The sequence below is a fragment of the Haliotis asinina genome, chromosome 2, assembly GCF_037392515.1.
Source record: "Haliotis asinina isolate JCU_RB_2024 chromosome 2, JCU_Hal_asi_v2, whole genome shotgun sequence".
Classification (NCBI taxonomy): Eukaryota; Metazoa; Mollusca; class Gastropoda; order Lepetellida; family Haliotidae; genus Haliotis; species Haliotis asinina.
Window position 1 is genome coordinate 47,765,633 of NC_090281.1, and position 23,316 is coordinate 47,788,948.

General features: G+C 38.6%; 1 protein-coding gene across 1 annotated transcript; it reads left to right on the top strand.

Annotated features, from left to right (window-relative positions):
- The first annotated feature begins 8,442 nt into the window (after window positions 1–8,442).
- LOC137271851 (glycoprotein 3-alpha-L-fucosyltransferase A-like) lies at window positions 8,443–9,576 on the top strand. Its single transcript, XM_067804244.1, has one exon. The coding sequence runs from the start codon at window positions 8,443–8,445 to the stop codon at window positions 9,574–9,576; it is 1,134 nt and encodes a 377-aa protein (XP_067660345.1).
- The last annotated feature ends 13,740 nt before the right edge of the window (window positions 9,577–23,316 follow it).

Below are 23,316 nucleotides of genomic sequence, written 5' to 3' on the forward strand. Positions count from 1 at the left end.
TCCAACGATAAACTGTCTGAGAAATTTGAAATAGCGTTTATCTCGGAAAACTCTAAATACCTTATATAATTCCTTCATCTTACCACTTTTTGACTGCTGTAGTCATGTCTGGGATAATTGTACGATTGAACAGGCAAACGTATTGGAGAACTTGCATTTAGACGCTTTACGGTGCATGTGCGACGCGGTTCGTGGCACAAGCCATGATAAACTATACAGGGAAACCTGTATAGTGTTTTTACAGTCAAATTTGCAGATGATGCAGCACTATGTGGTCTTATTTCACGTTCAGAAGCCTTCTACGGGCATGAAATTGGTGTCAAGAACACTATCTGGTTTTAAACACTAAAAAAATCCAAAAGAAGTGATTATTGATTTCAGAATGGTGAAGAAATTGAAACTGTAGACCGCTATAAATATCTTGGCACAGTAATTGACTCAAAATTATCTTTTACGGAAAACAGCAATCGTATTTACAAAAAACGACAACAGCGGCTGTATTTCTTATGTCAGTTGAGGAAGTTTTTCATCGACCAAACTCTAATGCGAGCCTTTTACCAAACCTTTATCAAAAGTATTCTAACTTATAACTTTATATGCTGGTATGGAAGCCTGTCGGCGCAAAACAAAAACAAACTTTTCAAAATTGTTAATACCGCCAGTAAGATATCTGGAATTCCTTCAGAACTTCTTAGTGTATTTTTCGAACGGCAAGTAGTTAAAAAAGTGAAAAATATTATGAATGATTCCGACCATTGCCTACATTATAATTTTGGAGTTTTGCCTTCTGGACGTCGTCTCCGCTTGCCGTTATTCAAATCCAACCTGGCCCGTCAGTCTTTCATACCAACTAGTATCAAATTTTACAACGAGCAGGCCTCATAAAGTTTTTCTTCTAACATTGTTTCTGCACTTACGTACTGGGTGTATTTTAATAATTCATTTCTTATTTACATAGCTGTGTATTGTCGTTTGTCTATGTTCCTACCTGATTGTTATTTGTATCTATAATCTGTTAACTTATACAATGTACAACAATTTTCCCTCGGGATAATAAAGGATTATCTTACCTCATCTTAACCAGTTATAGTACACTAGAAAGAAAGACGACACCGGTCTTCTCATAACGTTTTATAAAATGTATTTTATTCTCTGACTCCAGATTATTTGAACAACCTTGTACCGGGAAGAGTATTTGTACAAAGCAACTATAATCTTAGGAATAGTACTTCTATCCAAACTGTAGAACACAAAGATATTCACGATCATTTTTACCAAGAGCGATTTTGTCGTGGAATTCATTGCCTGATGGATTTGTTAATGCTGTTTCCCTACGTCAATTTAAAACAATGATAAACCCAACAGAAACTCATAACTACTTTGATTTGAATGCTGGAACGAGATTTTATCAAATCATCCACTGTCGCCTCAAGCTCGGCTGTAGTGATCTAGACCAGATATGAGCGGCACATATCGGAAACATCCAAGTGTTCATGCGGTCATGATAACGAAGACGTTTTCCACTATCTCTTTAATTGACAGAACTAAACAAATCTAAGGCCAGCTATGTATTTTTATACTCAAGGATATGATGTTAAAACAACTTTATACGGCAATGGTGCTCTCAATAACGTAATAAATAGTGATATTCTCAGCTCATTAGACCACTTCATTTAAAAAAAGTAACCGTTTTCAGTGATTATGATCTATGCAATATTGAATGTAAGAGAAGCTAGATGTAACACGATCTTCTGCAGCAACTGATATGGATACTAGGCATAACCAACAACTACCAACAGTTGTATGTTATTTGGTCCTACAATTGATCTTTGTCGTCGAACTACTTAAACTATATGTCCACCTGTTGGAACACTTAATGTACTGGATAGTATAAGCTTCTTAGCTTGTTCGCCTATCCAGATATCTACCATCCACTCTCATTGTAATCGTCGTAACCACGTTTCCTACCAGCGATAACGCCGATCTTTGGACCAAACTTGACGGTCAAGTGAAAAAAAACGTATCAGCGTCCTGAGACTAGGTTCATTTTGCTAACCAATACAGGTTTACGACTACAATGAAGGATCAACGGGTTGTAAGAAGAGGAAAGCATTCCAAATGAGAAGACAGTATATATCTTTATCAGTTTATTTCTATATTGAAATCACTCATCAACAAACTCATTTCACATATTTTAACGTGTTTTTGAAATGATTCAAGTAAGATATTTCATATATCCGATGCATTTTCATTTTCTTTTCATATAGCACGCATTTTATCACGGATACTGATCCACTGATGTAACCCAAATGGTTCATTCCCATTATGACTACTCCCAGTTTGACTACCGGTCCAATTGTTTGTAGCAACCTAAACGCGGATAAGTATAATAGGCGGAAACAAAGACCTTACTAACTGTGAAAAGCAGAAAATAGTTAAATCCGTTCTCGATTTTATCATGAAGATACTGCGCTTTACATCAACTTAAATTAACAAATAACCTTCACATAACTGTTCGATATTTGTACAAATGTCTTGTTAGACACCAAACCTTAAGCCTCTATTTGTGTTTCTTTGGATGATAGAGGTACTTGTATTTGATGTAATGTGTACTTAGTATCATCTGTATTATTGATGTAAATAAGGCTTGTTCACCAAATTAATTCAAGTGAACTGGTCTGTCCTTTTATATAATTCCTCTTGCCGTCCTGTATTTAAAATGTTCATCTACACTTTCTCAAATATTCAGCACCACTCGGGAAAATTACACCTAACTTTATGCCAAATGGCGAGTTTGTTAGATTCCCACTTGCAAATGTTATTAAACGCAGAATGGTATGTTTGGGGGCTAAATTTGTAACCGGAAAATCGCATAAATCGTGCATATTAATATATTCTAGGATCGTCGAAAATTCTCTCAAAGTAGTCTGTATCCATATTCTAGTATATTGTACTCAGCATTCATATATATATATTGATTTTGATATTCAGCGATGATATATATTTTGCAAATGTGAACATAAATGGATATAAACCATTTTGAGAGAATTTTCGACGATCTTAGAATGAGCTTCATCTGGAAATCTCTAAACATTCAAAGTGTATTTTAGCGTAAAACTGTTCTCAAAAGTAAATTATAACGTACCGAACAGCAAACACGGATGTCATCAATTCAAACTGCTTCCAAAACAACCACTTATAGCATTTTGAAAAATCCATCTCTCAGTTTTGAATCATCATGCCTAATTTTCTGCATCAATATAATATATACTTGCTAAAATTTCGAACTTCCGATCATTTTCGCTAAGTAAGTTTTTTTCAATTTGTAGACAGACGTTATGAAACCTTTTGCCCAGTGTAGGTCTGATGTTTTCATTACATTCTGCGTTGAAGTGAGTGCTTGATTATGAACCCATTTAAAGTTAGACAGTGATTCATCGGTGTCTTTTTAATCCAAACTATATGGATAGGGTAGTGGGCTGAAGATCTTTTGACATATACGCGTTTTGAGAGATAACATTAATGGTACAACGATGTATGTGGCATATGAACATCTCAGAATCAACCAACCGGGTTGTCACTCAATCAATATTCGCATATTTTACCATGCAGGAGCAATTTCGATCAATCATACATACACAAATTTCATTTTTATTACTCTCTTCTGATGTTTAGAGCGATTTTATCTGGACGGAGATTGTAAAAACTAACGGAATAAGAAATGAAATAGGGCGGATTTTAATTTCAAATTGCCGTAAAAACAGTTAGGGTAAATCTGTGGATTCATTCTTAGGTAAGGCATGAGAAAAAGTAGTATTTCCACATGGATGTATTTGATGCAAAAATGATTCTATTCATTGGTAGCCGACCGAAAGATAGCGAAACTAATAACCTAGCGACATCAGTCCACAGTTACATCACCAAACCGATTAACTCCTAAATCAAATCTAACAACGATAATAAACTGCATATCACTCCTAAATGTCATTCAAAGACCAGATATTAAACTACTCTATTGATACTGTACTGTTATTGTCATGTTCACATTTCCAAACTCCAGGACACTTTCCTTGGTACATACACGAACAATGTGACTATGTGCTTTGTTTTGCTTTAACCAACGAGTTCATGTTCTGTATTATATAGGGGATGCATTGACAGAGTCTATTCTGTCTGTTTTCAAATCCCCTAAAATCGTGTTATGTGTAAATGTGAACGGATATATCTGATCAAAGGAATTAAATATTGTTTAAACCACATACCAGCGGTAGACCTTGTTTCATCTCAGTCAGTAACTGGGTGTTGAGTAAAACGGTTATTACCCCATGCCCTACCCTTCCGTCATTTTAGCTTCATTCATCCCACACACAGTGTCTCTCTCTGTTCCCACAGTCGTGCACGCAGGACGTCTTCTGGGAGCGACCTCTTACAACCTCTCCAGTTGCTGTTACGGAATTTCTCGAGAGTTGAGTCATACTTGAACTACGAATAAAGTTATGCATAACTAAGATGAGTAGTCTAAAAAAGCAATATGTTTTCAATTAAAATGTTTTGATCATGATCTAGTTACTTCGGTGTATTTCCTGGACCGGTTACAATTAGTAACTACCAGTCGTTTATGTGTAATAGATTAAAGATAATATGCAGCAGAGAGGGTTCGGGTGATCCTGTTACAATCAGGCTGGTAAGGTTCATCATTAGCTCAGGGTCATTGCCCCCTCTACACGCAGCCCACACAGCGAATGGGACCTATCCCAGGAAACGCTGCCTAGTTGAACTCACCTCGAACTTTCTGGAAAATATGTACACTCCCCAACACTGCAGCCTTCTGTATTACCCAGAGTGTCAGAAGTGCTGTGCTCCCGGTAGAGAACCCGTGCACTCAGCTCTCAGCGCCAAGAGATCTGGAGGTACCAAACCAAGGGCACCAACCACAACTGAAGCTTGACGACAATATACTGGGGATGCAAGCGGAAGATTTCAAAGGCGAACATAGTATTACTTAACATGCTTTTCCCGAATCTTGCATTGCTGTCAAAAGGGAAAGACAATTCAATGATATAAATAAATTCACTGGCTTTACCAAAAGGACAGATTAGGGCCTAGATTTCCGAAACTCTCTTAGAGCTAAGATAGTCGTAAATGTCATACATTAACATTAACTTACGACTATCTTAGCGCTAAGAGAGCTTCGAAAAACTAAGACCAGGTCTCTTGCAGGAATTCTCCTGAGATATAAAGTGTGCTTCTCACTACATATTAGATCATCTCTTGTTTTCCCAGAATAACCGCATTTGAGGGTTTTGTTTTAGAGGGACATGTTTTACGTTTAATTAGTAAGTTTTTACTTTTCCTAACTTTATATGAACATCAACATTCAAATGATACGTCAGTGTTTGAAATCAATTGAAAAATATCTCTCAAGATTAAACTCACAATACGACGGTTTTCCGCATTCTCTCATTCTTATACAGGCTCTGTACCGCACGGCCACCGGGCCAAGGAAGATGAAGGGGTTAAATCATCCACTTATAGTCACTGTCGATAAAATGATTTTACGCGCGCTTCAGTTATTGTTACAAAAAAAAAATTATCATCTACATTTTAATTACCCATCACTGACGGTATATATGTTAGAGAAAACACTTCTGCTCGGTTTTGGTAGACAATGTAAAACAATCGGGGTCGGAAATCGGAGTCTTCCATTGTGTTGGCTAAAAGTTACTTCTCCGTCCTTACATTAATGTCGAATAAGTGTTCTGGGTGAATACTCTTAAAATGTTCATGAAGTCTAAAATTCCAGTTTCGCTTCTCCTTGACAACTGCCATTTCATCTGCCCATCTAAAAACTGTTTTGGTCAGTCACCGATCTGTTGTGTTGATCATATGGTCCCATAGCCGGGCCACACTGACCCACTGTCTCACCTCTGGGGGTGTCCTGCCTACATCACCTGTTATTGCTAAGTTCGGGGCGAACTTTCCCAAATTTGGAAAAATCGGATGGCCCTGAGTTGGACTGCTTTTACACGTGAGTGGAATGAGTGGACTGTCGTACCCCATATCGCTTAACGTCGACCACACAGTAGAAACAAACAGTTTACTGTATATTCTAAAAGGCATTCCTCCTAGGCACATATACTTTGAGATTAGAAGGGCTAGCGCCCTACTGGCGGACTTTACAGCTGACTTTGCCATCAAAGAATAATCCAGATATTCAGTTATTAAAACTCCAAGATAATGTAAGAGTCCGTCAATGCGAAGTCTTTATCCCCACAGTTAAAAGTTGAACTGGTCCGTTCTACATTCTTCCCTCTATAGTGCACAACGTCCCTGTTAACAATCATCATATTCTCTTCACACCATATGTTAACAGCACTTAATAAGTTCAGGAAGGAGAACAACGTCGAGAGCATAGGCGAGGATGCTAACGTTATGTTCACCGACTGTAACAACTTTCAGGGAATTTATCTTCACTGTCAAGTCATTGATGTATTATTAAATAACAAGGGTGATAGGAGACAGCCTTGCTGTAATCCTCTGGTGACAGTAAACCAGTCCGTCTTCTTTCCATTGAGCCTGACACAGCACTGAACATTACGGTATAAACTTTTAATTGCCTCGCACATCTTATTGTCTATTCCACAGTTGTACATCTTTTCCCATAATAATTCACGATCTATCACATCATAAGCCTTTTTAAAGTCAATAAGAAGTGAATGTTGATTTCTTCATAGATTTTCTTGTTTCGAGGATGCTTGTGAGTGGTGATATATGATCCATCGTCGAAAGTACTTTCCTTTTTGTTCATCTCTGACGATGTCATTTCTTTCAGCCCAAGTCGAAAGTCTGTCATTCAAATCACTACAATACAACTTGTAAGTTGCAGGCGCCAAAGTGACACCTCCATAACTTAGTGGGTCTCTCGGGTCAGCATCAGAAGACTTATGGATACGGTTAATAAGACTTTTTACACCATAAATTCCGCACTTTCCGTGAATTAAAACAAATATTAAAAAGTCGATCGTATTTTCATTTTTCAACACTTTAGTAGGGATCTCATCAATCCCAAGAGCCGCTCTGTTCACAGCTCGCACAACCTCTTCAACACTAATATCGTCACTGAGAGAGGTGACGTCACTTACCATACTTTGTGACGTTATCAGTCACTTTCACAGTGACACCATCGTTACCATTCAGTAATGTTTGATGGTCCTTCTTCCACCTTCTTCTACCACAACGTGTTCAACTCTACTGACTGTTCCATCCTCCTGTATAATCTCCATTGGAATACACTTTCGTCGTTCGTTTCCCACTCCAACACAACCTATCTTCTTCCAAAATCCCCTATATTCTCGTCACACAAGTTCTCCAAGTCTCTATGAATATTAGACAGGTGAACTCTTTTGCTTGCTGAACTCTTATCAAACACTTTCCTTTTCTGTACATAGAAATGTTTCAGACTAGCTTTCTTTGCACCTTTACACTTACACCATGCCTTTTCCGCCTCACACACATCGTTCCGCAGAACAGCGATCTCATCATTCCACCGGGGCTATATTGTGCATCTCAATCTTTATGGCATCAACGAAATCCGAAAATGCATTATTCAGGAACACTTGTTCCTTATCTCTCATCTCACACTCATTAATTATACTCCTCAACTGGTTAGAATACTCAGACGAATTACCAAAATGAGCAGGTACCTTGTCTGTAAAGAGTTTGTCAAACCACACTGACTACACAGTCCTGTTCAGTGCTGATGGTCGTCTCCATACTCCACCTGATCAGTGAGTGATCTATCTTGAGAGTCTCACCTGCATCATACACCCCTACACAACCCGCCTGCTGAGGTAACACACTGGGCCGGATTACTTCAAAACAAGAAAACTTATCAAAACATCCATAAGGAACTAAACACAAATCAACAACAGAGTTACCTTTACTTGAAATAAAAGTCACATCACCGAACCTTGCTGTGTGTTTCCCTTAAGGCGAATTTATATAAACATGCTTCATTCACGGCTTGGCTGAAGGAACATAATATCGTTGTGAGACTGACTCTCATAATCAAAACGATAATTCAAACAGCTCAAACATGATTCCATATCCGTCGAATAAGCATTTCTTTGAAACCGGACAATTTACAGTTACAAAAACAGATTCGAATATTTACCTGTGCAAAACTACAACCACTGATATCTCAGTGAAACTTTGTGAATCTGTTAACGTCAAGGTCGACAGTTATGGAATACTGATCTCAGTCTCCAAAGATGTCTGCAGGGTAGAAACTTATGTAAAACCTTCAAACATAAAACACAGCGGGCATGGTCATGTTTTGATGCACAAGAGAAGTCAAGTTGAAATGATATTACCATCTCTGATCTATTTCACTGTTTCCAATGTTTCAGAAAACACAAGCTGGAGCTCCTGGCTACCGTTGGAATGGTTCTGACGTGCGTCTATATACTACGTGTCACATTACATAGTGATAACCTTTATATACCTGATTTGTTTTCAAGTTTGAATAAACTGTCTACACAAGCATTCCAAAATGGTCAACAGAAAGTGACCAAAACTGTTCCCAAGACAATCCTTTGGTACTTTACCCCCAGGTATTTACCCACAAACCTGAATAGCCGAGTTGCTGTAAGTGCTTGCCCCGAATCCCAATGTTTCCAGACTCGGAATAGATCATTTCTGCAAAGCAGTGATGCAGTGATATTTAACTCCCAATACATAAAGGGAACCCCTCCACCTAGAAAAGCAGGTCAAGTGTGGATTTTCCACAACAACGAGCCACCTTATCTATATGCGTATGAACGAGATTATTACAAACAACCATGGTCATCTGCCTTCAACTGGACAATGAGTTTCCGGCATGATACTGACATATTCAGACCATATTCATTACTAAAGAAGAGAATCACAGTACCCGTCAAGAACTATACAACTATTGTCAAAAAGAAGGCGAAATTAGTAGCATGGATGGTCAGTAATTGTCGTGACTGGAGCAAAAGATTAGCTTTTGGGAAGGAACTGCAAAAACACATACCAGTGGATATATATGGTCTCTGTGGGAAAATGACATTTCGCAGAGAACAAAATAATGACTGGCTAAAATATCTTAACGAAACCTACAAATTTTACCTGGGATTTGAAAACATTTTTTGCAAGGATTATATAAGTGAGAAGTTTTTCAATAACTTTAACCTTGACCTTGTGACGGTGGTTCGCGGTGGTGGTAACTACAGCCGAGATGCACCACCTGGTACATACATCAACGTCGACGACTTCAAGTCCCCAAAGCATTTGGCTGAACATCTATGGTTTCTGCACAACAATACTGATAAGTATGTCGAAATCCTTAAACGCAAAGAAGGATATTATTATCAAGCAGAAGAGTATCTCTATATCAATCCAGGAGGACATCCTTTCGCAGAACACTACTATGAACATGGGGCTTTATGTGACATTTGTAGAAAGCTGAACAACATTGAAAATCACTCGAAAACTATACCAGACATTGTACCATGGTGGAAAAGTGGCCTTTGTAAAAATCCCACGAAACCGTTTTAAGTCAGTGTTCGGCTGGAGTACGTGACTGTAGACAGTGAAAACAAATGTTAACCCGGAAGTGTGTCCACTATAATCATCGGAATTAGGAATATCCGGATGAAGGAAGTATAGCATTTTCAGAAGATTACCTACTATCTTCAAGTACACATGTACGTTCAGCCGGATTGATACATGGGTAATATGTTGTTTATTTTAATACCGCTCCTGCATACAATAATGTGAGTATAACGTGTCCAGGAAGGGCATCTCCCTCTCTCTCTCTCTCTCTCTCTCTGGAAATGGGCAGGCCGATTGCACCTTGTGGATTGGTACGCAAGTAGTATGTTGCTTTTTTAATAGCGCTTCGGAATACAATAATGTAACGGGTCTCCGTTTAACCTTTTTCAGTTTATCGGGTGATGCTCTGCCCAAAGTGAGAGTCTTTACCAAGCAACCACCCACTATTCACAAAGAACTGTCTTCAGCATTTAGCAGTACTAGTACTTATTTACTCCAGTATTTCACAGGCTAGAGGTCAAAAGCCGACTAGTCCTTGGACTGACAAAGATTCTGGATAACAATTCTTTGTATTTCGTGACTGAGGGAATTTAAAATGTTGGGAATTACCATATTGACAAACGGTATGGCTAATGACATCACGAAATTAAAGAAGGTGTTTTCCATAACGTTTGTCAGTATTACACTGAATAACATGCTCTCTCTCTCTCCCACACAGCCTTGGTGTTGTGGATTGTGTAAATGTTGTAGTCAGACCGTATTGTCAGTCAGTTCATGAAATAACTAAAACTTGGCCCTATCTGACAGCAATGGTTGTTCGTTAGTGACATTCTGATATTTTATATATCATCGATGATACTTCATATCTGATTACACAATATATGCTACCATATATATGCATATGGTCAGATAACAATCGTCATTCCTTATTCATAGCACATACGTGCAAGGGCAGGTCTTGACACAGGAAAACCTTTCAAGCCAGGAACAGTCACGCTTGGCAAACCCTGCCCACCAGATATGGATGATATGGAAACTGTTTCTCGTGAGAAAACACAAGTGAGTTTGTTGATGTCAGTGGTTGTCAGGGCAATGCGAAACTGATTACGAGAGTAGCAACCTGAGAGAATGCCGCTCTTGGTAGCAATTGCGTACATGTCATTCTCGTTTCTGTCCGTTATCACGCTTAATATATTGCGCGGATCCCCTTTACCACGATCGACCATGGGAATTGTCACAGATACACAATCATCAGGTTCCCCTGTACTTAAATCGACTCGGCTTCTCTTCATCATAAACCCTTTCCTGTTTCACGGGGTCAAATTTCTTTCATTTCATGAGCTGACTGATCAAAATGATTTTGACTGAATTCGAATTTACTTTGCCAGATATCAGCCAATACAGAAATATCTTCATTCAAGTTTTATGATATGAACATATTGTTTGTAATCGTCAACTTTGTTCTCGTCACGTTAAGGCTGAAATATTGCGGATTGTACGTTAAATATACTGAGGGGGAAATAAGGGATCGCATAAAAGCACAATTGTTCCCTTATTTTTTATCCACGTTTTTCACAAGTAATGCGTTAAAAAACTTGTGAAGAAACCTGGAAAAACATGAAGGAACACTGGCCCTTTCCTGGATCCCTTATTTTTTCCCTCAGCATATTAACTCACTCACTCACTCACTATGTATACCGCAGTTTTCTAACTATTGCTTTTGGAAAACTATTTACCTCAATAATATGGAACACACAGATTTCTAATAAAACCGTGAAATCGCAGGCAGATTTTAGGCAAGGCTATTCCACAACTGATGATGTATTCTTTTTAAATGCACTTGTTGAGAAATGTGTTAAGAAGAAAAATCATAAATTATTTACACCATTTATAGATTTAGCACTGTTAATCGCCCCAAGAAATTGCAAATATTAAATAGAGTAGAAATTAAGGGTAAGATTCTCAAGGTGATTAGGAGTACATGTATTTATGCAAACGTAGCTTCACGTGCTGGAAGTAATTGTAACTACTCATATATATTTGATTGTTCTAATGGTCTAAAACAAGGATGTATTATAAGTCCGATATTGTTGTAGTTATATATTAATCAACAAGTAGAAAAAGATGAAACCTCAGACTGATTTGGTATTCCGGCGTTCACAGATATCATAAATTGTTTTGGGTAATCTACCTACAGTTGCTGTCACTCTATAGCCTGTTTTTATATTGTCTTAAATGGTTAAAATGTTTCACATTCCTCTACTAGCTTTATAATATAAATCTGTGATAGTCTAGTTGTTTTACTGTTCTTCCTAGACAGGTTTTATACTTCATTTATAAGTAATATATTAATGTAACGTGTCAAATTTCGTATCATTACGTACGAACCTAATCAAATTGGTTCAGTATAGAAGAGTATTATATTACGTACACATTTTGTGAACATTCTCGTAGATCAATGATTCTCTTTTTTCTTTTTTTACTTATTTTTTTCTTATTACTATTTTTTTATGGCTTTTGGGGCAAACCTGCTCGCGACCTACAGGTATTGGTACAGTGCAAATATTTCACACATAATAACTATGATAGATATTCAGAATGTTTATGTGAACAATGGATGACTGACCACTGACACGCTGACCACTTAATGATAATCCCACAAGCAAATCGGCGTTCAGTCTGAAATGCTTTTGGCAAAATGAAACGGCAGCTTTTGAGTCTTTAAGAAAAAAAGAAAAGGTAAAAACACTGCCAGGAAACAAAGAAAAGGGAAAAAAAGAAATACTATTTTCATACTTTATTAAGCATGTGTTTCATACCATATTACAATAAGCAAAATGTCGCAACAGATGAAGGACAATTTAGCACATTTAAATGAAGCTCATGTCAGCACACTTTTCTGCTAAGTCATACACTGGCAGGTAATTCTAGAAGGTCTGATATTCTGGCCCGTTGCAGAAAGGAATTCTCGGAAGGAAATGTCACTGTTGACTCGTCCCTGGCACATGTTCGTCAGTCTTCAGTCTTTAGTGACCTGCTTTTGCATTGTTTCTGGAAGGAGATCGCTGACCAATGCTGATTTGTTGTAGAAGAGTGTCCATAAGGGCTTGGTCTTTTTGAGACCAATGGATCGTCTTCCATACGGAAGGGTGCTGGTAGCCCACAAGATTGGCGAACTTGTTCCATCCCCGAAATGCATTGTTCATCCTTGGATCCCCACTGAGAGTGGCAAAGTGGGCATTCAGTGTTGCAGGAAGATAATGCGGAGAGAGGTATCCCAAACGCAGCTGAAGAATGTCTTGTTCTTGTTATCGATAGGTGTCTGTAACATAATTCTGGTCAAAGTAGCTCATAGTTCTGAAGGCTCTTACCTCTGCTTCTGGAAGGAGGGTCAAACCATCTATGTTGCTGGAGAAAAGTCTGAATTCGGGATCCTCCCGGTAGAGCTGAGAGAGGCCAAGGTTCTGGACCACGTGTCGGAATATGACGTCCAAACACTGCAGTAGTTGAAAGCAGGACAACATCAGAATCTGGTCAACGTTAGCGTCCATGAAGGTAGTGGAAGAACTGCAAAGTTGGCGGATTCTTTCTGGAGTACCAAATGCAAACACTCTCTCAGAAGCAGCAGCCCCGTTATCACATAACAGAAAGGGTGGCAGCAGAGAAATCATCAGGAATGGCTAGGTCACTTTGTTTGTCTGGGTGCAGATGGACAGCGGCGGTGGTATCCGATGCTGCGCTTTGTGTGCTCCGTGGCAGGCAATCTCATCTGTATCTCTCTCTCTTCCAACCTCAGACACTGCAGTGGCAACAGGCTTGCTTTCTCATCTTAACTCGCCACTTGGCATACGCAGTGTCAGTTTGTTCTTGGTAATGCTTATGTTCTTTCTTCAGATCTAGGTTTTCTATGTCCAAAGTGGTCGACAACATTCTTCTGGTACTGATGGTAATACAGCTTCTATGTTCTTGACAATTTCCTCACAACTACATAAAAATATGTTACATGCACCAATGTCCCCAATTTCTTTCCTTTTGGTTCTTTATGGACTTTTTCCCTTAAGTGTTTTCTGCTTTCTTTTTTTTCCTTTTTTCCTACATTTGTTTTTATTACAACCGTCCGGTTACAGACGGACATACGTTAGGCAATTTATGAGAATATTGTATCAATCAGGGGCAATCCATGTAATGACAAAGGTATAATGGTGAGAATAAGTTACAACTGCAAATAATAACAAATACTGTCGGTTTCTTCCTTTTTCCCTTCATAACCTTGGCTTTATGTATTTCTCACTTCATATTCCCGAAATCTTATTCCAAATCCCAATTAGGTTAACGCCCCATCATTTATAGTTTTTGGGGTATGGTGGTTTACTCCGTATAGACGTGTTAGTTACTTCTCTCGCTCCCACATACCCAACCGGCGACCTCGGCTACAGCCAACGTTAAACTCCAAATCATCATTATCGCTGTCAAGTCACTCTGCATCTGAATAAACCTTGGAACACTAGCAACTCCGATGTCATCATTATCCTGCATTTAAATCATACATGTTGTTGTATATGTTCAGCTACAGGCGTACGTTCATTGATTTAGTTATTGTTCAATGTATTGTGAAATGTTTAGGAAGGGTTGAACCTCCGAAACCATTGTACACTTACACCAGTGTAAAACTATTATGTATATTCAGGTTGATAATAGCATTTATTAAAAGTAGTACTGTGATGCGTAAATGCAGTACCGTAAAACGTCTACAATACGTGTACTAGTTAATGTTCATTATTTTAAGCTCAGGTTACCAATAGAAATTTAATGTGTTATCGTATGTTTCGCATGTTATGTATTGTGTGTGCCAGTTTGTAAACCTAAAAACTTGTTCCGGTAAGGCATTGCATTAAAATGTGTATATATATAATGTCCAACATATGTTGATCTTTAAATAAGTATTTTTTATACATTTAATTTACACATCAGTTATCTGTAGTACTGAACCTTATCATTATTTGATGTGTTCTAGTCTGCATATATAATTATATTCAAATACTTTATTCATGTAATGTTCAAAACAAGTTGATATTCTGCTAAGCGTGATAGTTACTAATATGAAGATGCTTACGTCAGTCAGTTGTAATACTGTATCATTATTCGATATCTTGATGTATTGAACTGAAATGTTTCATTGAATCTAAGTCACATGAATAAACCTTGGAACGCTAGCATCTCTGATGTCATCATTACCCTGAGGCGAAAAAGGACCGTTTCACTCCACGTTCTCACAGCATTCCTTGCGCTATGAATACTTTTGTTGATCGCTTGAGACCTTTGTCATAAATTTTACGACCGTTGTAACAATATTTGAAGAGCTACGAACACTTTCTTAAGATTTTTGTCATAAATCTACGACAGAGTTTACTCATGTTCGTTGCGTTGGGAACTCTCTGTGGTCCAGAGGACATTACTCGCACGATTGGAAAAAATGGACTGCAGCAAATCCAGTCTTCATCCCAGGAGCATAGGTTCTTTCTCATCAGAAAATGACAAACACAGCCATTGTGTTTCTGAGGATCCATTGAAGGACACACGCTTGCACGATGTGGTTTGCAGTTGTCTCGTTTTGTTCTTCACCATCATTATAATATGATTAACTTATCTTTCTTTCCCTTAAAGAGAACATCGAACGATTTATGGAAATACAATTGTGTACATCGTCCCACAACAATTACCTCATGAAAAAGAGACAAACAGTAATCTAGTTTAATTGTGCAATATGATGATAAAAAATAATGAGAAGATATTATGCCTATGGTCAAAAGCTTTCAAGACAAGATGCAGATACTTTAAACATGGTAATAACTTTTTGTGTCCTGTATTATGTTATAATTCGATACGATCTAAACAGGGGTATATATGTTTGTTAACTGCGTTGAGAGTAATGAGGCAGACGAACAGATATGACTTCTGTCCACAAACCATGAAACATTTCAAATGAAACACAATAGTCGTACACGTGTTGTAAAATATTAATCAAAGTAAAATTTAAAGTTATCATGTTTTTAAACATAGTAAGTTTGTTCTTTTAAATTTCGGATAAATTTTCCTACAATCGCTAGCGGCTGAAGAGATGATTTAAATCGAACTAGGGTCCATGCAGGTAGTATAAGTACTGCAAGTGTGCTCTCATATTTCTCTGTGGGGATGTAACTAAAGGAAAAATTAACTCAGGCAGACAGGTAAATGCCTATTCCTTTAAGAACTGTTTTTATGCCTGTTTCGAAGATGTACATTACTATGTATATGGGCCTGGGGCCTTCATACGTAATAAAGACTTTGATGATGAAGTCACCATTGTCCCTCGTATGGTGTCGACTTTCTCTAGCCTGATTTTGTACTATGTTGTGTCTAATAGCAAATGGTGCTATTAGTTTCAACTTTAAGTACTAGTTTGAAATCGAATTGTGAATGTCTAGTTGTTTTGGTGTCCTCTGACGGCAGGTATTATAAAATATACATATTCTTTATAAACGTCAAATCTGTTCTCGTCACGATGGGCATATCCGATGTGACGTTAAATATTAACGCAATGTAAATTATTAAGCACTTATTTGTAATGTGACAGGAAGAAATTTTGATTGTAGACAAGCAAGTGTTCTTCTCAACTTAGTTCCATTGTAACACGCAGACATTTATGTACGCGACGTTTTGTCCGGTAAAAATTAGGAAATACAAGTAAATTCTATAGTTACCCAAAACCAGAAACGACTAATATCACCAAATGTTTAGATATTTAACTTGAAGCATTTAAAAAATTTATTCGACATTATTGTTGAATTAAATTTATCAGTTTTTAAAATGAATTTAGGTCAGATAACCCTAACACTCACTCGCTCCCTCTCTCTCTCCTGAAAGATTGTATTGATTCAAAAGCTCCTGGTACAATGCCGACTTTGTCCAGCAGCTGATAGGAAAATGTTTGCATAGGATCATGTCCTTGTCTTAAAGGGGCACTGGGGTGAAGCAATTTCCGTGGACTGGTGGCTTCTTTTGTTATTGATTCTATTGAATGCGACAAGAAATAAATTTAAACAAAATGCAGATATTAAATTTAAGACAGACGAAAGTTATAGAAACAATGTCAGACTATTACCACGTTCAGGAATGTATCCATCAATATCCACATAAAAGAACGATATTCCATTCATTTGCAGCTGGTAAATAATCCAGCTCTATGTCTTGTGTCATTCAACAGAGAACAGTTTAAGACTTTTTGACACTGGCGTATACATAATCTCACAGGTCACCCAAGACAGCACCCCTGGCAACTAACTGTATGATGTCGGCCATTAGGTAGCCAATAATGAGTAACAATCAATCAATCAAGGCAGTGGCGGTTAATTCTTGGCATGAAGGATGTTGTTTTTTACACTCGTACTTTACGACATGGTGTGGTCAGTATAGATTAGTACATCTACACTCATAAACACTGCCTTCTTGACAAATACATTGTCAATACAACAGGATCAAACTGGATCAGTCACTATACCATCTAGGCATCAGAAAAAAACTACACTGCTGGGATATTTTGTTACAGTCAGATAAGGAATATCATGGATATTTTTAATGGGCATCCGGACTCCTCACTTTTTAGGGTGAAGAAATTCTGCTAATGTGGACAGGAGCCCAGTCCCCGTGTCCGTCACGGTCGAGGGAGCGGGTGCTGACCAATTTGCTGCTTGGTTTCGTAATTAGACAGTTGGTGAGAAACATTATTCGCTCCGCATGAGTGTGTGTCTTCATTTACCCATGGATACATAATCAGGGACAATATACGTAGAAGCATAATCATTAATATTCTATGAAAAGGTTTCAGCTTCTCCTTTCATGTAGGGTGTAACGTTATCTCCAGCATTTTCTGTTACTTGTACAGTGTGCCCTTGGTACACCTCATATTGTTTTTCTACTGTGTAACAGTATCAAGTGGCAATTTGTGTTGACCTGTTCCTGGTCAATGGTACAATCAATAAATATACAGCCGAAATAATCCTAATACCTATATTTACGTACGCGATATTATAATGGGCTGAGGAGAAGGTATCATCTAGTATTGAATAACAGACTTTGATAACCATACGGAAACGTTCCTCAAAGTGATTGCAGAGCTTCGACTGCCGTAAGTCTGTGTTACATGGGAGTTACGATCATCGTAGCTCTAAGGCTGCCGTAAGTCTGTGTTACATGGGAGTTACGATCATCGTAGCTCTAGGATTGCCGTAAGTCTGTTTTAACGTATTGGAGTTGAGATCATCTTGGCTTTATGGTCGCTTTAAGGAAAAGAGATCGCGTGTTAGGCATTAGAATGTTGTAATAACATGACTAATCTGACCGGTTTTCTGCAAGGTGAACAGAGGGTATTTTACCTCACGTACGTAAGGTGAAACCACATTCCTTTACCTTTTGCGATGTTGGGGAAGAGAGGACCTCGAGGACATCAAAATGTCTAATTTAATCAATTGAAATCTATTTGAGACAGAACAATTCAGACTGATAGTACCACAAACCAGAAGTCATCTCGATATTGACACTGTGGTCATATCACAATCTACATTAGCCATAGAGTTTAGTGTAGTGTAAAATCATTCCGTTGTCTAAAACTACATTCAGGGCTTTATTTTCTATGTTTTTCTATCAGTTGTGTTCTTCATTTATTGGATAACATTCGGTTGGATACAGCACACCATTACATCCAGAGGACAACCAAACTATCACCTTGTAATCGCCATGCATTTTGTATAAATGGTTCATTGTGAATGTCGGTTAACAGTTATAGTTCATTTAAGAAAGATGTACTTACCAAAACATATTGTGGTTTTGAAATATAACGCACTACTAATATAACGTCTCGATATATATATATATCGACACTGATAACACCTTTGTAAAATATGGGGGTGAACGCTGCGACAAGAACTAGACATCCCCATGGACACCAAGTGAGCACTCCTCCTCACGGATCTGTTCAGACTTTCTTCTTGGGCTGACAAAATCAAAACAAGGTAAATTGGCCAAGAAATGTAACTTAAAACTTCATATATATCGATGGTTTGATAACAAACAGGCAATTGCCTTCCACGGATTTATCCGTCTGAACTTGAAATTAAGGAGACAAGTGAGACAGCTTCAGCTGTTTCGAATTTAGATATGCATAAAGGTCCAGAGTGACAATAAACAAGGGTGTATGAAGATAAAAGGGTGATCTCATCTTCCCTATGGTCAACTTTCCTTTCATGAGGAGCATTAGTGCAACACAGTCAGTCGCCATAATCGGAACGGTGAGATAGCCTGGTGTTTAAGCGTTTGCTCCTATCCTTGCGCCAAAGACCCGGGTTCGATTCCCCACATAGGTACAATGCGTTTGTCCCCTGCTAGAACATTGCTAAAAGCGGCGTGAAACCATACTCACTCACTCACCACAAGATATACAAATGGGAAGAACGTGATCTTTCGATAAATACTCATGTATAGTATTCGAATGGTCATCATCGCATAATGAGCTCTTTAAACCCAAACTGACAACCAAATGCAAGTGTAACCAGTGGTTGTATTTGCTCATTATTCATGTATGCTAAATAGGTGCGCCCAGTTCGTATATATACCACTAAAATATAAAGTATGGGATATACGATTTATAATTCAAATGTAAATGATAAAGCCAAGGAGAAAGAAGATGATGAGGAGAAATTCAGGGAAAATGTGACCATCTATTCCATTCCTTTAGCATTGTTTCAACTGTATGGATATATACTTTGTGTTGTATGTACTGCCATTGGCTAGTGGTATGTTCGCATAGTGGAATGTCACCTACTGTTTTGGAATGGTGTATTAAGACTAGGAGGTTCCGCTTCTCTTGCTTTACAAAGAAGTTGGAGCGTCAGCGTCATTTGGTTTGGCTCTCTGATACAACTTGTTACAAAACTCTTTTAACAACTGTATGTGATCACACATTGCCTGACATTTGTTGAAATCTGTTTGGGCGGCACAGTCAACAATCGTGTTAGTTCTGATTCCAGCAAGGTTCAGTAACGGGCAAAAAGCGATGTCTGAAATCTCTCCACATTCAATACTCTCCACATTCAACACTTTCTACATTCAACACTCATGACATCCAATGCTCTCTACATCAAAAGCTTTCACATCCACCCCCTTCAGCCTCCACACCCAAAACTCTGCAATTCCATAGTACATCTTTGCTTAAAGATCTTTGCTTCGCACCACAAGTGATCTGTTGTAGGCCGATCTGCGAAAATTATGTGCTGTGCAATAAAGGCAAAATGCATGTGCGGAAAGTGTATGAAACCATTGCATGCGACGGATGGGCGCGTGACATCACAGAACACCACAAAGGAAATGCCACGTTTAAGTTCAGCTGGACGGGAGAGAGTTCTTGGAATGCTACAGTTTGGGGCTACAACTGGTCAGGTAGCTACAACGTTTGGTTGCCCGATGGTTATCGTGAAGAACTTTCGCCAACGCTTCGATCAGACTGGTCAGCCAACGGACAGGCCACTGATAGCCCCCGGGTCACGGAACGCGTGTAACAACGGCAACGGAAGACCGGCATCTGAGAACGTTGCACTTGAGGAACCGCTTCCTGACGGTGGCGGTATCTTCGGCAACTACACTAGATCACCCCATGAGTTGATGGACAGTAACAAGAAGGCTTTGTGATGTTACTGACCATACCGGGAACGCTTCTAAATGACACACATCGACAGTTGAGACTACGCTGGGCCAGAGAGATCAGACGTTGGCAGCTACGTGGCTGACGTAGTTACTGCGCTCTGACGGAAGCAGATTCTGTCTACAGGGGCCCGGCGACACGGGAAGAGTGTATGGGAAGAGAGGTGAAAGAACAGCTCGGTGCTGTGTACTAAGTTGCAGTCGTATGGTTGAGTAGCGTCATGGTATGGGGTGCATTACGCGGTGACCAGGGGACTGACTTTGTTGTCATGAACGGTAATCTGACTGCTCAACGGCATATCGATGAGGTGCTGATTCTTTGTGTGCTGGAGATTAGGTGCCTAACTCTGAGGGTGCGGGTTCGAATCCCGGATGGGACTCAACCCAAAAAAGTACTGGAATTTGTACTTTAGTAAGAAAGTGAAATCCCAAATATGACATATATGTTGTATTACGAGAGTGTTCTGTAATTTGCATTTTTATTGATTAAGTGATAGTTATTGATGGATCACAATGTTTAGAATTTTGAGTGAAAGTCATTATGCGTCACGTTTCGAACGTCACGCTCAGAAATCTTTGGTGTGTTTTTACTGTTTACTATCTCGAAAGTTCCATAATTCGCTGGAATGCTCTAGAACCAGTGTCTGTGTATATATAAGGCTGGTTGTTGTGTTGCCCCCACACACGGACTTACAGTGAGAGTAATACAGAAATAGGTCATCATTCGGCCTACCTACATCTCTGCCTCTTCGCTAACGTTGACCAACGTAATAGATACATTCAAGACCTCTTGCTGCGCTAGATTTAGTAGAACTAGTTCTCACTGAAAATTAAGACTTTGGCGAGTTGATATTATATTTGTGATCAATTACTTAAGATTTGACTCAGTTGCGTTTTGCCACACAGTACACGTAAGACTCATAATTCTCCGATCCTTAGTCATTTGTGTCACATAGTGCAGGGACTCGGGGTTCATAATTCCGAAACCTTTGGTCAGTTTTGTCACACAGTACAGGGACTGGGGATTCATAATTATTTTCTGTCATTTGCCTTTCCTATGTAATTGAATAATGGCTGTGATGATATCAAAGACATTTCATCGTTCGTGACTTGAAATACTGACACCATTCTTGGAGCCATTAGTAAAAATAGACCAATGATAGTGTTTTGGGGTGCTTTGTTTTGTTTTGTTTTTCTCCTCAACTGAGTATTTTCTTGTTGATAGCCAGACTATAGTACGTTTCGTCGTTTTTGGTATTTTGTTGGTAATATATTTCATGTATTTCTATCTCGTCGAAAGTTGACCGTTATGTCCACTAACGATGATGTATGTTATGTTTATTACGAGTTTATTGGTTATTGTCCAGCAGTTTTGTTAAACATTGTTTGAGTGGCATAATTAGAAGCTGGTGAATCAGAAAAGGACAAACTTCGTGGATGAACATCTCTTTGCATCTCTTGAATAGAGAAGTTATTCATCCATAAAGTTGTCCTTATCTAATTTTGTTTGATATGACAAAAATGTAATCGAGTTGGTAGTGTTCACATGTTGTTTTGTCACGTGGTACCATAAGTAATCTGCCTAACTTCAACCTGCCAACATATCTGTTGTAGAATAGTGTAGTAGTTAAAGCCTTTGTTCATTACTCCGAAGAGCACCGGATTCGATTTTCTGTCGTGGTAGAACATTTGAATAGCATTTTCGGTCGACCCCGCCGTGATATTGTTACAATATGGCCAAATGCGGCGTAATGCAACATTCATTCACTCATCCAGTCACAGCTGCAAATAACGGGTAGATATAGCATCCCAGTAGCATGACGCCAGCGTATTTTCAGGTGGAACAGATGGAGAGACGTTTAGTTATTATCCTCATCTGCTCACGTGTCATAGTTTATCATCGAGCACTTGACTAGGGGTATAACTTCGTCATATAGATGGGTGAGCAAATCTTAACTAACGTAAACATGTAAAACGTTTACTTTTCGCTAGAAAGTGTAAACAATATGTATGAATTGCATTTCAAACTCAGTGTGGTTGTATGTGTGGAATAACGAAAGGAAAGTTATTTGTTATCAATGCATTTATTTTTGTTGACTGTGACGTGCATATGCTCACTGTGACCATGATTTATACGTGTTCAGTTGTCTCCCTTTACCGTTGATATACCCTTGATATTATATATATTGTGATATTCATCCATAAAATAAACAAAATGTTTACGAGGGTATTCGTCTTCCAGCGATGCCTGAATAAACGCATTCACCCGCCACAGTGAGCCGAAGTTGTATGGTCAGTGTATAGTCTGTGATCTCATACAGAATCACTTTTGACTAACTGTGTATAATCTGTGGCCTAATTCAATATGTCTTTTGCCGAACTGTGTATAATCTGTGGTCTCATATAAAACCACGGTTGCCTAACTGGGTATAATCTGTTATCTCATACTGAGTCAACGCTTAGTCCCTGAGTATTTAATAAGTATTGTATATTACAATAATATAAGATAGTAACAAATAATCCCATTGAAACTGAAATGGAGAATTTGTGAGTTTGGAGGTTCATAACTGTTTTTGCATCTCATGTACATATACTGCTGTCTGTATCCTAATTCTTTCAGCCACCCGTTGAAGGGGTAAGAAGAATATACTCCGAAACGTTATTTCCATCACAATACAGGAGTTGACATCCGTCTTGCGTTTATGTGTATCACCTCCAAATGCCGTTCAAAGATTCCAGATTCATTTGAGAGATTCCAGAGTTTGAGAATGTGCCTGGAACGCAAATGAATGACCGCCAACATAATATTGGTATTTGCTAAAATCTTGTAATTCTCTTCTAACCGAAAGTAAGGGAATCACATACAGAATCGGTCACCTCCAAGAGCCATCATCATCACTCGCTCTTTTCCGTACATTTCCGCCAACAATTGCCCCTTTCTGTAACCCTGGGAAGACTCGTTCCCTCTCCATGAAAGTTCACAAAGCTACATTATGTTAAATTGTGCTGCAT

Excerpts from the sequence above, each read along its gene's own strand:
- LOC137271851 (XM_067804244.1), top strand. The coding sequence starts at position 8,443 with ATGGTTCTGACGTGCGTCTATATACTACGTGTCACATTACATAGTGAT.